Here is a 16,706-nt window from a genome sequence, read left to right as displayed (position 1 = left end):
GTTTAACCTTTTAAAATTCAAATTGATAGACTTTATAAATGGTCTATTTTCATCCTTTTTAATATCACCTATTGATACATGTTATGATCCAGACATTTTTCTAAGCACTTTACATGTATTAATTCTTTTGATACTCAAAACAACCCTACAAGGTAGGCCCTATCATTATTCCTGTTTAGAAATTGATGCCCAAGGGCATCCAGCTAGCCCAGGATCTTAAGTATTTTGAAGGCAATTGTGGCATTCATTTTCTGTATCATTATTAATATTTCCCAGGAAATGGTTCCTGGCACTGCAGAGTGATTAAAAATATTTTTCCGGTTTTACTGAGAAATAATTGATAGACATCACTGTGCAAGTTTAAGGTATACAGCATGCTGACTTGATTTACATATATTGGGAAATGATTATTGCAGTAGGTTCCGCTAATATCCATTGTCTCCTATAGATACAATAGAAAGAAAAGAAAGAAGAAAAGAAAAAAATTTTTCTCCTTGTGATGAGAACTTTTAGGATCTACTCTCTTAATAAATTTCCTGTGTATCATAAAACAGTGTTAACTATAGTCATCATGTTGTACGTTCCATCCCTAGTACTTGTTTATCTTATAACTGAAAATGTGCGCCTTTTGGCCACCTCCCTCCAATTCCCCCTCTCAACCCTCTTCCACCTCTGGTAGTCACATGTCTGATCTCTTTTTATATGAGTTTGGATTTTTTTAGATTCCACATGTGAGACAGTACAGTAAAAAGTAATTTTTAAAAATTAAATAAATGAGTTGTGGCAAAATTTATTCTCCATAGGGTGACAACATATCTCCCATCCCATATGCTCTTCCACAGTGTGACTTTGCCACAGGTGAGTCTAAATGTCCTCCCCCTTCGATTTGGGCTGGCCTTACGCCTCATTAATAATCAATAGAATCTGGGAAGAGTGACTGCTGAAGCTAGCTCAGAAAAGACCATGCCACTTCCCCATGCTTTTCTTGGGACCCTGCTCTCTGATAAGCCAGCCACCACGTAAAAAGTTCAACCACCCTGAGACAGTCGTGCTGGAGAGGCCACATGTATCTATTCCAGTCAACAGCCCTAGCCGAGCTCCCAGCTGACACCCAGCATGGATTCTCAGCCATGTGAGTGAGCCGTCTTGGATATCAGGCCCAGATAGACTCACGTGACTGGAAATCCACAGATGGGCTAGGTTCCAAACGAGACAATCTGATTGTTCTAGTTTTATTTCTCTTCTGTTCTCTTGGTTCTACCCTTTTCTTTGTGTAGGTTTCATCTTCAGGTGTGACAAGATGGGTGCAGCAATGCCAGAGCTCGCATCTGCATGTAATAACTTTCAATGAAAGAGAAAGAGGGTTCTCTGCAGAAATTCTCCCAGGAAAATGAGAAAGAACTTTCCCAGAAACCCTTAGCAAAACTCTCTTCAAGTCTCATTGATCCAAATTTCGCATTATATGATGCCTCCAAACCAATCAATAGCAAAGGGAAACAGGATAACCCAGATAAAATATTAAAATGCCATGTACTATTAATTATACTTAAAACATTAATTATATTAAAATATCTTTTCTTCATGAAAAAATTACTTTCAAATTTAGACATATTCGTGTACTGAATGTAACATAGAAATATAACTTTTATACTTGTCTTTCATATGAAAAGTTTTCATTTGCTCCTAACTGGACAGCATTGCTCACTGAAACTTGTAAAAAGTAGAGATAACTTATATGAATATAGTTACAAATAATCGTTCAATATATGTTTAAAAGTTCTTGCTTTCCCACATTTTTATAGCTTTTTCTTTTCTTTAGTATTCATTTTTGGCTTTCTGCAACAGAAATAGTAAATGCTGTAAAACTTATAAATTAAATCTTTTGCTCAACATGCATAACATTATACCCCATTTTCAGAATTTCAGCTGACTTTGAGTGCCACTCTCAAGGGACTTTCTTAGGGTTAGTTTCAGGCTGGACTCAAGGTTGCTGATGTGGCTCTGGTCATACTGTGTCACAAAGAGAGGAGCCCTCTCCATTTTATTCTTCATTTTCATTTCTATTCAAAGTCTCTGTCTACTTTGGTAAGGTGAAGAGCACTTGACAGGCACTCTTTGTATAACGAGTTGTGTGTGTAAGTCCCTGTTTACTGGTACCCAGTTTACTGTCTGCCTCTCCTGGGCCACCCATCTAGCTGACTTCTTTCTATGTCTCCAAACCAATGAGCCAGCTCTGCTTCTTTGCTCTTCCTCTTCATCCCTGGGAATATTGCACACTGGTTTTACAGAACTCATAACAGTAATTTTTAAAAAGTTACAACTGGTTGCTCTAGCCTTCTCAGACTTACCTTTATCGCCTTTTTGATTTCCTCTGACTTCTAGTGAGGTTATTTCTTAAAGTAGAGAAGACGAAGCCATTACTAGGAGTTTGTCAGGGGAGGAGCCCAGTTCATCTCACATCTTCCCACGACAATGTATATTTTCTAGAAATCAAATTATGGCTCCATATATCAACTCCTTTTTTCTGTTTTACTGAACGTGCTTTGTGATCATTAATTTCTTCCTATTTTCTCTTCGTTTATTTTGTATTTCTTTTTTTTCCCCCAACTTCCTGATGACTTGAAATCAGGACGATGTAACCAATGTAACTCAATATTGGTACCCAGACAATTGTAGGTGGCCCGGAATGCAACATTAAATGATATTGACCATTATCCCATTTTCAATTCTCTTCCAGCCCTTCCCATTTAGTAAGAAAGTCTTTTTTGGTGCGAGTGTATATTTTACATGTGTCTAACACTTGCTAATAGCCTCTTGCCAAAAGAGAAGGAAAGCCTTTGACTAAAGTTTTTCTACCAGTGTAGAATGCAGCTACAATTTAGTATTTATTTGTATGTTTCCCTTCTACTTATCAGTAAAACATTTTCCATCTGCAGCAACAATATAAAGTTCCATTTTTATTTAAATAAAGTGTACATCGATTTGAAACAAAACATTAAGTAGATTGTACAGGTGCTATACAAACGATTGAAATTTCAGAAACGTTTGCTTAGTTAATTTAGTTTCATTACTTAATAGTGAAAATGTAAGATAAATACCTTAATAATGAAGTAATTACTGTTGAAATTAATTTCTAGGCCCAAGATGGAGCAGCTCCTGCCCCGGGTGCTCCGTCAGTAAACGGAAACTCAGATCACTTCATGTCCCCGTGAATGCCCCGCTTGACCAGAGACACAGTGTAGCCAATCAGCCAGGCTCCAAATGCCAGGCCAACTCTGGGCCTTCTCACCCCCAACAAGGTGACCACATGGCCCCAGCCAATCAGATACTTTCTCTTTTTCTCTGTCTTGTTCTTTATCCTATAAAAGCTGCCTGCTTTCTGCCCCACCTTGTAATTCTCTGAAAGGAGACTATCCACCCGATGAAGTGTTAAATAAAGTTTCTATGTATCACCTAAATTGTCTTCTTTAATCATTTTTTAACATTACTTAATAGTGAAAATGTAATGTAAATGCTTTTAAATTAATGGTTGACACTATACACCTTCATTTAAGGATGTAACCTTTTATCTATGTAAAATAATGTTTTTATTTTGCTTAGAGGTCTGTGGGTTTTTGCCTTGAACTTTGTCTGATGACAATATTGACCTCTTTCTTCTTTTGACGTTTGTTTGTTTGTTTGGTTCATGTTTGTCTTTTACTTTGCTTTCTGTTCTAGTTATGGGACCGGATGTCCTGCCTTGAGGGCCAAATGAACAATGCAATGGTTTTCTCTTCCTTCTGGTCTAAATCCCAACACGTTGTTGACAAAATTGATAGTAAGTTCCAATTCTTATCAGTCAAAATATTCTCATTATTCTAAATAAAGATTTTGAAGATTTGAATTTAGGATATCTCCCAGCCTGGGAGATTACTGGAGGTTTCTTAGAGGAAACTTAGAATGTTTGGAAGATACGGCTGTACAGATCTCCCAGAGAGTAGAGCAAATGTTCAAAGAGAAGGAAAATAGGAGAGATAAGTTGGAAAAATTAGAGAAACAGTCCAGTATGTCCAATATCTGGGTAATGTTGGAAGACAAAGTGGAAAAAACCACTAAACAAATAAATTCAAGAAAATGTCTTAGAATTAACACATATGGGTTTTCAGAGTAAAAACTGTTGAAAAGATAAACTGAGACATCTTACAAATTTTATGAGTTCATTTGAGCAAAACTCAATTCGAATCAGGCAGTGCCAAACTGGAAGTGGTTAGGAGGGCTCCACGGAAAGGAGCCAGGGGAAAGACACTTAGAGAAGGTGCAGAAGCTAATAAAGGAAATCATTTGATTGGCTGGAGCTTAAAGCCTCATTGGCTGATTGTGATTGGTTGTCCTTGGATTTCGCTTTCTTAACCTTGAGGCATTGACAGCTTAGGTTTTGATTTGCTTACTAGACCAGGAAAGCTTTAGAGCCTCAGCCTGATGGCCTCCTTGTTTAATTAATCTAACAAAGCCCACAAAGTGGGCCAGAAAAATGGGCAACAGAGGCCAGCACAAGTCATGTCATCAAGAAATGTTAGAAATCTAGGATCAAAGGGAAGAGCTTCCAGAACAAAAACAGTCACAAACAAAAGATTGGGAATTTTTATGACTTCTCAACAGCAACACTGGAAGCTAGAGGACAATTGACTGATGTCTTCAAATTGCCCAAGGAAAATTATTTCCAACTTATTCCATATTTATTATACTACATTATATTTACTATGTTATATATCTATATGTATTATTTAATATTCTATATCTATACAGAATATATATTGAATTTATATAGAATATATATTGACTGACACCCAGTCAAATCAAATGTGAAGATACGATAAAAATATTTTCACATGGGCAAGATCTTGAAAAACTTACTTCCCATCTACCCTCTTTCAAAAAACCCCTAGAGAAAGTACTGCATCAAAACTAGGGAGTAAACCAAAACAGAGGAAGACGTGGGCTTCAGAAAATGGGGTCTCCAACAACAGGAGCTAGACGTTGAAAATTCCCCAGATGAGGGTATGACAGCTTGTACTTAGACAGCAACTATCCCAGAGTGAAGCCAATCAGAGCTTCTAGGAGCTATATTCAACAATATAAAATTTCTAAATCCTTGAATGTATTCATAAGAGATTTAGATGATTGGGAGAGAGTTTGCAGATTGAATTTTTGATGTCTTAGAAAATTCCGCAATGGAAAAAAATGACAGTTATTAAATTGAAAAATAAAAATAGTTGTATTTTGCAGGAAAAAGAATCATTAGTAAATTTGAATGGCCACAGTTATAATAAATCAAATATTGAATTTTGATCTAAGCGAAATTGTGATGTAATGATACTAAAAGAATGGGGAGATGAAAAAACATTAATCCTCATCTTCAGTGGTGGGAAGTCATGACATAAAATCACACACAAAAGAAGTAATAATATTGGCATGCTATTTAGAGATTATGGGCATACATCCCTTGGAGTTGCAAGTGATGGTTCTGGGCAGGGACAAATGGCAGAGAAGGAGACAGACAATTATTGTTTATGTTGAATGTCTTATAGAACTTTTTGATTCTTAAAACTATGTGCATGTACAATAAATTAAAAAAAAACCTAAAATTAACAACAAGAAAGCTAACCAAGTCTCTCTTCATTCTCCAAGAAAACCTTTTTCTCCTTTCAGACCCCTAGGAAACTGTTATAATGTGTTTATTTTGTATTATTTTGTTCATATGTATTCTTATAAAATATGTACTGTTGCTTTGTGCATTTAAATAATTTTATGGTATTGAAATACACATGCTCTTCTCTTTCCTAACCATTTTCTCAATCAGTCCTCTTTCACTAGGTGAGTTACCCATTCATATAGCTTCCAACACCATCTTTATGCTGATGTACTGGTGACTCTAAACTTATTTTTCTGGCCTTGACTCCTCCACTGTGTTCCAGATTCGTATATGCAACCATATACTTAATATCTCCATTTAGTTATCTAACTGAATACTCACATCTCAAACTTAATATACCCCAGAGGGTAAGTCTAAATCCCGCCCCCCATTCTTTTACACTCAGTAAATGGTACCTCCAGTTATTCAAGCTGGAAACCTGAAAGTCGTCCTTGATTCCAGAACTCTGCCCCTGTTCCCCAACATATTGTCGACGAAAATAATCCATAACCAATCTATAAATGAAAATTTGGGTGAGTTTATTCTGAGCTTAAATCTGAGGATTATAATCCGGGGCCTTTCTTCCCAAAGGAAGAAAGGGTACCAAAGAAGTGGGGTGCACAGACTGGTTATATACCCCCAGAGAGGAGTTTCACATAGGATTGAAATGTCCCTTTTACAATAGTCGCGAGACTGCTCTGTCGGCACAACGATTGATGGAAACAGCAGGTAGGTCTTCTGTCTCAGTGAACACAGCAGGGTGGCAGTCTGCTGTCTCCAGCTGAGTGTTCACAGGTGAGCTGGGTGGTCAAAGGTGAGTGCAGCAATCAGTTCCTAGCCTAAGGAAAAATGCTAATGTAGGGGGAAGTTGCACCTTTATCTCAAGGGCCTTTGTTCTGGCCATAGGAAATGTCTAAGCAGATATGCAATGCGTGCTCAATAGCCACAGTCAGGCCCTTTTGGAAAAAACAAAGTCAGGCCGAATTAGGTTTATACCAAATGGCTTCCTCATATACTCCAATATATCCTATTGCTTGCCATTTTTATTTGTCAATATGCATACACTATGTTCAATTTACCAAAAAATCCTGGCTATTTTACCTCAAAATTATATCTTGAATCCATCTACTTTCCTCCCTCTTCACTTTCACTAATATTTATTTGCTAATCAATTAAGTAGATAAATAAACCAGGTTTCATATAATAGTAAATGCAATAAAAGAAATAAACGGGAAGACGTTAGAGAATGATGGAGTGAGTACGTCTTTTAGAAAGAGTGATCAAACTCAGGATATTGTATTTGAGCTGAAAGCCAGTCATGCAAAGCTAAGAGGACAGCATTCCAGGCATGGTGCTGCACATGCAAAGGGCCTGGTGAAATGAGTAAACAATTACTGAGCAAGCTGATTCCTCGAAAAAAAAGTGAGACAATAGTCTGTCAACTTCAACAGTATGAGAATTAGAAAACAACAGAGCAAATATTGTATTAATTTCCACTAAATTTTAATTTTTTATAAACTTTTATTACTCCCAATAATGCTGATTTGTCAAATTTATAAACATAGGTAGAGAAAAGTAGAAATATTCAGGTTCTTCTGTAAAATAAATCATACTATAAAGTATGCTCCTCTTGGAGTCATTCTGTTGGAAAAGGGCCTGTTTTGGGGATTAACAAAGAACTGCATCCCAGTGAGCATGAACTGATCCAAGTTACCCCAAAGATCCCTAACTTGTCCCACAGCCTCAAGTTCTTCAGGCTCAGAGGATGGGGGAAAACCAATTTAATAACTTCTTCTCTCCCTCATAGAAGTCCTCCAGGGAAAGAAGATGTGATCTTGAATTTTCCTGAGGCCCCTCCAAGATAATTCTTTCTACTTGACTTTAGGAAGAACAGAGGGATAAGTAGCCATGGTCCAAATTGTAGTTAAAACTACATTTTAGTCATTAAACTTTGTTCAAGCTTTTGATGGCCTTTCTCTTAGCAGGCACCCAGGGCCCTCATGCTGTCCTTCAATTTCTGAAACTCATCAATTATGTCATTCTACCCAGATCTGTCTTCTCCTGCCCAACCTCACACGAAAAGTTAATTCTCTCTTCCTTCCTCTTATAACACAAAGAACATCAAATCCACATCATTCAGGTGTTGTTATAAAATGTAGCTGTTTATAAATTTCAGTTTCATTCAGATTTTGATTATCCAAAAAAAAGGCAAGATGAGACTTGAAAATTGTCACTTAAGAAACAGTCGTGAATACTTACTCTCCCTGTTACAGGGAGTGGGGAAATTCCTAGGAGATAATAGTATAAAATAATTTTATGTATTCTACTAAGAGTGAACTGAGAAAAGAGCTGGAACTTACTACCAAAGTAATAATAATCAGTACTTACCAGTCTGTCGGCACATTGTTTACAGGCTGCATAGAACCACATGACCATTATTAATCTCTTTTATCTCATCTACTTGCTTGATACATGTTTTTTTGGCATATAACTAGAAAGTTATTTGACTCACCTCATAAATCTAGAAATATCATAGAACAGCAGTTATCAGCATCCTTATAGTCAATGTCAATGTCATAAAACATTATTTTAACTACATCATTTGTGAGGTGGGTCAACAATGTCATACATAAGAGTTAAAGTATCAATATTTTAAAATTATTTTTTAAATAATTAAATTAGATGCAATGTTACTCAGATAATAATATACAATCAGATGTGCTTCTTTGAGTAGAAGAGAAAGGGTAAGTTTCCAGCTATTAAGTAGAGAGTTGTACACCAAAGACTCAAGTTGAAAGATAAAGATTGTAGATTCGATAGATTTTCGATTGTAGATTCAACTAAATGTTATTTACAAAGGCCACATTTAGAACATGAAAGTACGAGACAGTTGAAATCAAAAGGTTGGAAAAGATATAGTATGTAAATGCTAACCAAATATAGAAAGCAAATATTAATACCAGACAAACTTTAAGGCAAAAATTGTTTTTTGAAATAAAGTTGCTTCATAATCATGAGCTTTATTTCACCATAACTGTGGCCAATTTAAATGTGGATTGCTCCATATGGAGACAAACTCTGACGAAACAGACAAATACCAATCACAGTGTGAGATTTTGAAACACTCTTCTTTCGGTAATTGATAAACAAGCAGACTGAAAGTCAGTAAGAATGCAAACGTTTGGAACACATGATTAAGATATTTGACCTAATGGATATATATGGGAAAATGCACACAATAGCTGCAAATACACCTTTTTTTCAGGCACATGCAAAGCATTTACACAAATTTACCTTTTGCTGGCCATAAAGCAAGTCTCAGCCAATTTCAAATGTTTGAAGATCTATAGAGCATATTCTCTGACCACAACAAAATTTTTCTAGAAATCAATACCAATAAGAGAAATAGGAAGTTGCATCTATTTGGAACTTAAGAAATATATTTCCATTCCACACCCTACTGGAGGTGCTAGCCAGCACAGTAAGGCAATCATTCAGTCAATCAACAGGAAAGAAAGAAAGAAGCTATCATCATGGTTGTGGTGAAAAACCCAAAAGAATCTACAGACAAATTATTAGAATTAATGACCGTTTTACAACATTGCTGGATACAAACTCAACAAACAAAAATTAGTTATATTTCTACATACCATCAACAGCAGACAATAAAATTAAAGATATCATTTGCATTAAAATAAAAAATATTAATTACCTAGAATTAAATCCAACAAAAGAGGGGCAGACTTCAAGAAGGGAAAATATAAAACTTTGAGGAACCTTGGACAAGACCTAAACAAGTGGGGAGAGAAACCACATCTATGATGGAAAAACTCAACATTCTAAATATGTCATGCTTTCAAAGCAATCTCAACAAAAAGACCCAACAAGGTTTTGGGGGTTTTTCTTGGCAGAATTAACAACCTCTTTCTAAAACTTGGATGGAAATGCAAAGAACTAAGAATAGTCAAGATAACTATTGAAGAAGGACAAAGCAGGCGGAATTACTCAAGATATTAAGTTTTCTTTTAAAGTTACGGTTCTTGTCTATGGAATTGGCACTGGTATAGGCAAGTGAGGAACAGATGGAATGAGATAGAATAGAAATGTAGAACCAGACCCCCACATATCTGAACACTGGACCCGAGACAAAGGCAGTAAGTGGGAAAAGGAAAGTCTTTTTGCTTCGTAATACTGGGGAAAATTGGGTATTCATTTGGAAAAGAAAATGAAATTTCCTTTGGGCTCCTATACCACAACTTGCATAAAAATTAACTCCATGTTCATTATAGACCTAAAAGTGAAAAGTGAATTATAAATCTTTTGGAAGACAACATGGAGAACATCTTCATGACTTCACGACTATGAAAAAAATGTGTAAAACATGACATGAAAAGCGCCTATCACCAAGGAAAGGTTGATAAATTTGAATATGTTAAAATTAAGAATATCTGTTCATCAAAAGACACCACTAAGAAAACAAAAATGCAAGCCAAGCGTGGCAGAAGTTATTTGCAACATACATAAAGAACAAAACTCATATCCATTGTTTGTTGAAAAAAAAAGACTATCCGAAAGGAAAATAAGCGCTACACAAAAGAATAGCAAATTGTCAATGAACAGGTGAAGAGGGGCTTAACTTCATTAATGATCAAAGAATGCTTAAAATGACAATAAGATATAGTACACACCCCTCAGACCTGCAAAATCTAGAAATTCCAACAATGCACATGTTAATGAGAATGTGGCAGAAGAGAAACTTCTATACACTATGTCAAGTAAAAGTACAATACTTTGAAATATAACTTTGATTTATTTAGGAAGGTTAAAAATATTCATAGACGGCATGGAAATCCTAGAGATACTCATACATCTGTGCACATTGGATACACAAGATTGTTCATGGCAGCAGCATTATTCACAATATTAAAAAATTGGAAGCACCCAAATGAGCTTCAACAATGGAACGGATAAATAATACACAACAATGGAAATGAGAGAACCAGATCTACCTGCAACAACACAGATGGATATTAAGAGGCATGACGTTGAGAACAAGAAGCAAGTTGCAAAGAAAAAAAATATATGAATTCATTTACAGTGAAAGTTCAAAAAGAGGCAAAACTAAATAATTTTACAGATGCATGTATGGCAGTAAAATTATAAATAAAAGCAAGGAAGTGATAAGGTCAGGATGATGGTTACTTCTACAAAGGAGAGGTAACAGGCAAGGGACACGTGTAGACTTCTGGGATTCTGGCAATCTTCTTTTTCTGGGCCTGAGTGGTGGTTACATGGAGGCTTGTTTTAGAGTACGTTATTGGACTGTACACTTGCATTTTATTATTTTATTTTTGGAGATGTTATAGTCTATAATTTTAAAAAACAAATAAGAGAGCTCTTCATATATTGCTATTGAAGAATTCTAGAGCTATAAGTTGTAAAATGAAATAACAGTGTCTGGAAAAGTGTGGAAAATTTGCTACTATTTATGGAAAGGAAGCGAGGGAGGGTGAGCGAGAGAAAGAGATTGACACTTGAAGAATAGGGTAACCCAGACACCAAAACACTGGTTGCGTCTGGGCAGGAGAAATAAGTGGCCAAGGGACAGGGTTAGAAGAAGAATGACTATTCACTGTGTACCTTTTTATGTCTTTTGAATTTCATACCATGTGAGTGTATTCAAAATAAATAAATAAAAATACCTAATAATAGAAAAGTTTTCCAGCAACTCTAACCATATTTATCCACAAGGGGTCACTACTGAGTGACGTTTAACTCTAGCTCGTTACCAGGGAAAAACTGCTCTGAATTCTCCCTGGAAGTGAAGAAGGTCATCATTTACGTTCTTACTTTATTTTACACCACATCATGTTCCAGAAAAGAAATTTCCATTCACCAATACCCACAAGAAATAAATAATAGACATTTAAAATGGGGCAAAAGAAGACGAAGAAGTGGAGAGATCATATGAATCCAAGGGTGAGTTTATAAGAAGCATAGTATTAACACTCCTCCCTAACGGTAACACACAAATTAGATCCTAAGGTTTCCAGCAGCCAATGCAAAAACAACAAGAAGGAAGGTGGTCAGTTACACAATTCAAAATCTCGTTCAGGAGAACATTAAGACTAGGCAAAAAATTTTCCCAAGTAGTCTGTTAGAGACCATCTATCAGGACTCGTGAGGCAAAACTCCTGACTGGTCTTAATCACAAGCATAAACCAGGGATCAGCTGTGAAACTGAGCCGTCTTACTCTCTAAGAGAAGCAGAAGACCTTTTGGGACTTCAGACAGGGGAGGTTTCATTGATGGTTAATCATGAATGAAAATGAAACTAAGAATACATACTGTAGAAAAAGAAGTCGCCAGACTGGGCTTTAAAAAGTTTGGTGTCTTACACATTAGAGAGTGAGTGTCTTCACTCAGCTGGGTTTTTCAAAATTTGGTTATTGCAACGAATTCCCTTCTTTCATAAAGCTGAGCTGATTGTACTTTGGGCTACCAATGGGTTAAATACTATCCCCTCAGTCAGAGGGAAATTGGCCCTGACAAACACTGCTGCTGACTCGCAATGCAGGGCTTCGGGAGGTATAAAGACGGAGTTCAGGGCGGGGAAGACACAGCTTGCTCAGGGACGGAAGCCACAATGATTAGGGAAAACCCGTCGGCAGTTATGGATTCATCTGACAGTCAAAGGAAAAAGATAGCAGTCATTGGTGGTGGCTTGGTAAGAATCTATCTGGATATATTATTCCTGCTGGTATTATATTAATTACCATTACTCTTAATAATTCTTATTAATCACTTGGACGGATTGTTCATTTTCTTGTGAAAACTTTTCCGATATTTAAGTATACCTGTTCTAAGTGTGGTATTAGTTTTAACTTCCTCTTTTCTAGGAAAGGTATTTTATTTCCATTAAATACAAAGGTGTCTGTTTTCCCTCGTCATTCTGGTTTAGCATTTCTTAAAAACAGAAGAGAAAGACCATTGAGTTTGATTTATCTCCAAATTGGCTGTGTTTTTAGAAGCATGTTATTCTAAATAGTCATTTTAATCAAAACGTTTGCCCCAGTTTGGTTGATAACTCAGTTGATACTGTCTAATAAGGATAAAAGGATCAAGAAACATGAAACTAATGCAAAATTGTCATGTTGATGTTCACTAGTTATTTAAATGTTTGGGAATAATACCTTGTCTGTCGCCTGACTTATTTGGCTGACCGATGAAACACCTAAGATTGAAGTGCTGGGCTCTCCCTGAGCGGGTGAGGCGGGCAGGCCAGGACTCGCCCCACACCCAGCAGGATGTGCGAGGGGGTTTCTCCTTGCTTCCACTGCTATCCCACCAAAGCTGGTTCTGTTCAACGCTGGGCTCCTTCAAGTCAATGGTCTTTTTTCCCCACTCAGCAAAATTCCTATTTCAAAAGATAAAAATCCCCATTAGTTAAAGTTTAATCATTTTGTTTTCACCTTTGGTCTAGTCATTTGCAGGCTTTTAGCTCATAGTCATTCGTTCGTTTACTCAACAAAACTTCATTGAGGCCCTAATATGGGCCACTGTCATAGGCTGTATAGAGATTGGTGTATTTTATATCACACATATTGTTATATAGTATATACTAACTTTGTCTTTTGTTCTGCCTTCTTTACTGTCTTTTCCCCAAAGTGCTACGACAGTTCCTCTAACACTTCTGGTGCTAAATTTCAAAATGCAGAGGAATGTTACCACATGCTTTATTGGTCAATCTATGTGACATATGTTGTCATTTTTTCATCCCGGGCTTAAGTCCAATTCTTGCCTATAAAAATTTTGCATAAAATGGGAATTCACGTATTCAACAAAATCTTCTTGAGTGCCTGCTATGTCTCAACATTGTTTGGGGTATCAGGGATACAGTGGTAAGCAGAAGGAGGAGAAAGGCAATGGAGAAGAAAACAAGTCGTTTTGGTGAGTGATAAGTACTGGAAAGAAATGCAAACAGAGCAATGCTATAGAGAGTGTCTTCTGGGTATCTGTTTAGAGTGTCGTTGGGGACAGCCTCTCTGAGGAGGGGACATATGGCCAGAGACCTGAATAATGAGAAGGAAGCAGCTATGTGAAGAGCTACGGAGAGCATTTCAGGCAGAAGGAACGGCAAGAAGAGAAACCCTGAGGCGATAGAGAATTGGACACGTTCAAGGCGCAGACAGAAAGGCAGACAGAATGAGGCTGGAGGGACTGAGATAGCCAGATCTGCTAAGATCTTGAGGGGCCAGGCAAGAAGACTGGACTTTATTCTAAGCGCAATGGAAAGCCGTTGGAGGATTTTAGGCAGGGAAGTCAGTTGTGATTTCCACAGATTCCTCAGGCTGCTCTGTGGAGAAAGACTGGGAAGCTGTAAGAAGACAGGATAGGCCAGTTGGGAGGCTGTTGTGTTTGTCCGAGACTTGGATTAGGGTGACAGCAGTGACGTCTCTTCGAAATCCAAGGGGAGATAACAAATATGTGATGGGATATATGATTTTGGAAGGCATAAAAATGTGGTGTCATCCACGGATTTCTCCCCGAAGAACGCTTAACTCTTTATCATGTAACCACTCCATTATCGGGGCACACTTACATTTGCTGGAATATAGGAGACATAAATCAACACACATGCATCAAGAAGCAACTAAAATTCCTCTGCCTAGGAGTGCTCTCCACCTTATTGCTCAGGCCCATGCCTAGGCATCATGTGTGGTTCCATCTTTCATTTCATGCAAACCTCCAGTCCTCTTTTACTCCACCAGGAAGCTTAGCGGCTCTAGATCCAAAATAGATTTCAATTCTGGCCATGGCTAGCATCGTGTCCAGGCCACCACCATCCCTCATTCATACTCCTGCATCCACCTCCTAAGAGGACTCCCAGCTTCTGCTCCTGTCCAAGGACAGTCCATTCTCCACAAAGCAGCCAGAATCATCCTTTTAAAACATACTTCTGATAATTATCACTCTTTGCTTAAAACTTTCCAATGGTTTCTCGTGCAAATAAAATAAAATCCAGGGCCCAGTCCAGTGGCATAGTGGTTAAGTCCACACTCCACTTCGGCAGCTTGGGGCTCACAGGTTCGGACCGGCGTGCCGACCCACACACACTGCTCATCAAGCCATGCTGTGGCGGCATGCCACGTATAAAATAGAGGAAGATTGGCACAGGTGTTAGCTCAGGGACAATCTTCCTCAAGCCAAAAGAGGAAGATTGGCAACAGATGTTGGTTCAGGGCCAAGCTTCCTTTCAAAAAAATAAATAAAAATAAAAATAAATAAATTCCAAACTCTTCGCAAAAGGCTCTTGTGGGAACTGAGCCTGTCTGGCCTCACCCTTTCCCTGTTTTATGTTTGTTATATTATCTAAGAGTATCTGAAATTACACACTTTATTAGTTTTTGGTTTTTTATATCCAACCAGGATATAAACTCATATTTACCAATGTATTCTAGCAGTTGGAACTATGCCTAACATTGCTTAATGTTATTATTTAGTTAGTATTGGATGGATGAATAAATGAGAGTAATGGAAAAACTCTTCTTAAGGATATGAAGGTGAAGGAAATTTCCTAACAGATGAAAGCTTAAATATTGAGGCTTTTATAGAAAAAAAGCGTGGATTAAACAAAGCAATTGAAGGAGGTTAAGTTGAACATATAAAGGACAGCATTGTTTCCTCACCCATCTTCTTCCTTGTGTTTCTGTTCTCCTTTCCCGTTCTCTCCCTCCCTGTGGGCCGGGTCCTGGACAGTACATTGGCCAACACCTTAAAGGCTCTTCTCGGCCCCTAGGAGAAAACTGCAACAGAACTGAGAACCTTTACTCGGAAGTCAAAGAATACAGTGAACTTCCCTTCTTTCCAGTGGTAGCCCTGCCCAGGGAAAATTCACACTAAGAATGTGTCCTTGCTCTAATGTTGTGATTGGCTGATCCCGTGTTAAACCAATTGATTTCTGTTCTTTGAAGACACATCAGGGGCCGGCCTCATGGCCAAGTGGTTAAGTTTGCACGCTCCGCTTCAGCAGCCCAGGGTTTCGCCGGTTCGGATCCTGGGTGCGCACATGGCACCGCTCATCAGGCCACGCTGAGGCAGCGTCCCACATGCCACAACTAGAAGGGCCCACAACTAAAATATACAACTAAGTACTGGGGGGATTTGGGGAGAAAAAGGAGGAAAAAAAAAAGAAGATTGGCAACAGTGGTTAGCTCAGGTGCCAATCTTTAAAAAAAAAAGACGTGTCAAGTCAAAGGGGTGAGAAGGAATCAACAAGGAACTCTTACTGAGAAACCAAGGGTGAAAGACACTGTAAACCATGATCATAAACTGGTGAAAGTTTAACTATTGAAAAGTGGAAAAAGATGTTCAAACAGTATTTCAGAAACGTTAATCTGAATATTTAGAAAAATCACAGTATTAAGTTTAATATTTCCTTCTTGTGTGAAACACTATTCCCAGATACCGCCCCCCCCCCCCACCCCCCGCCCCGCCACCCGCCACCACTGGGATCCCCTCCTAGAAGCTGGAGGATCCACCTGGGAAGACCTCTCCCCCCGGAAAACGCCCACACAGTTTTGTTTGCCTTTATGACAGGCTGCATCCTATTAAAGTTGACAAGCGTAGTTTATTGCCCATAGAAGATTTTTAACTTCATGAGTCTAAAGATGGTTTTATCTCTGGGTCCTGCTCCCTTCTTTTTTATAAAGGTTACCCAGCGCCTTCTGCTCTCAAACACACTAAAACAGTTTATGTACTTGAGTTTGCTTTCAGAAACAAAGTCGATGGAATCATGCTCTTAGAAGTTACAGACAATTAAAAGAAAGACAATGTTTTTCACTAGAATGGTGTCATAGTGAATGTAATCTTTTGAAGGACTAACTTGAAACAGGATTTGAAAAACGATCTTTACTTTTCAGGCTGGAAGGATTTCTACAGGCGTAGCTTTCCAATTCTAACAAATTAACCTAGGGGAAAAAACTGCCACCAACATAAGCCACCTCCCTTTGTGTTACATGACACGCTTCTTTTC

At 37.8% G+C, this 16,706-nt stretch overlaps 1 protein-coding gene and 1 long non-coding RNA gene across 4 annotated transcripts in view; one reads left to right on the top strand and one right to left on the bottom strand.

Moving 5' to 3' along the window:
• Window positions 1–6,187: 6,187 nt before the first annotated feature.
• Window positions 6,188–15,564, bottom strand: LOC139080644 (uncharacterized). The gene is made up of 2 exons (XR_011535317.1): window positions 15,361–15,564; window positions 6,188–13,088 (listed from the first exon to the last, which is right to left on the bottom strand). It is a non-coding gene; the product is annotated as an uncharacterized lncRNA (long non-coding RNA).
• KMO (kynurenine 3-monooxygenase) overlaps window positions 12,014–16,706 on the top strand; it is a 54,231-nt gene continuing 49,538 nt past the window's right edge. For 2 of the 3 annotated variants that reach the window (XM_008532331.2, XM_008532330.2), the window contains exon 1: window positions 12,036–12,398. In XM_008532331.2, coding sequence (XP_008530553.1) covers window positions 12,243–12,398 — 156 coding nt within the window. In that variant the 5' untranslated portion in view covers window positions 12,036–12,242. Of the gene's footprint in view, window positions 12,399–16,706 lie in introns of all 3 variants that reach the window. The other variant, XM_008532332.2, reaches the window with a different exon arrangement.

Source organism: Equus przewalskii, chromosome 31 (assembly GCF_037783145.1).
Source record: "Equus przewalskii isolate Varuska chromosome 31, EquPr2, whole genome shotgun sequence".
NCBI classification, from domain to species: domain Eukaryota; kingdom Metazoa; phylum Chordata; class Mammalia; order Perissodactyla; family Equidae; genus Equus; species Equus przewalskii.
This window is presented reverse-complemented; position numbering and strand designations above follow the sequence as displayed.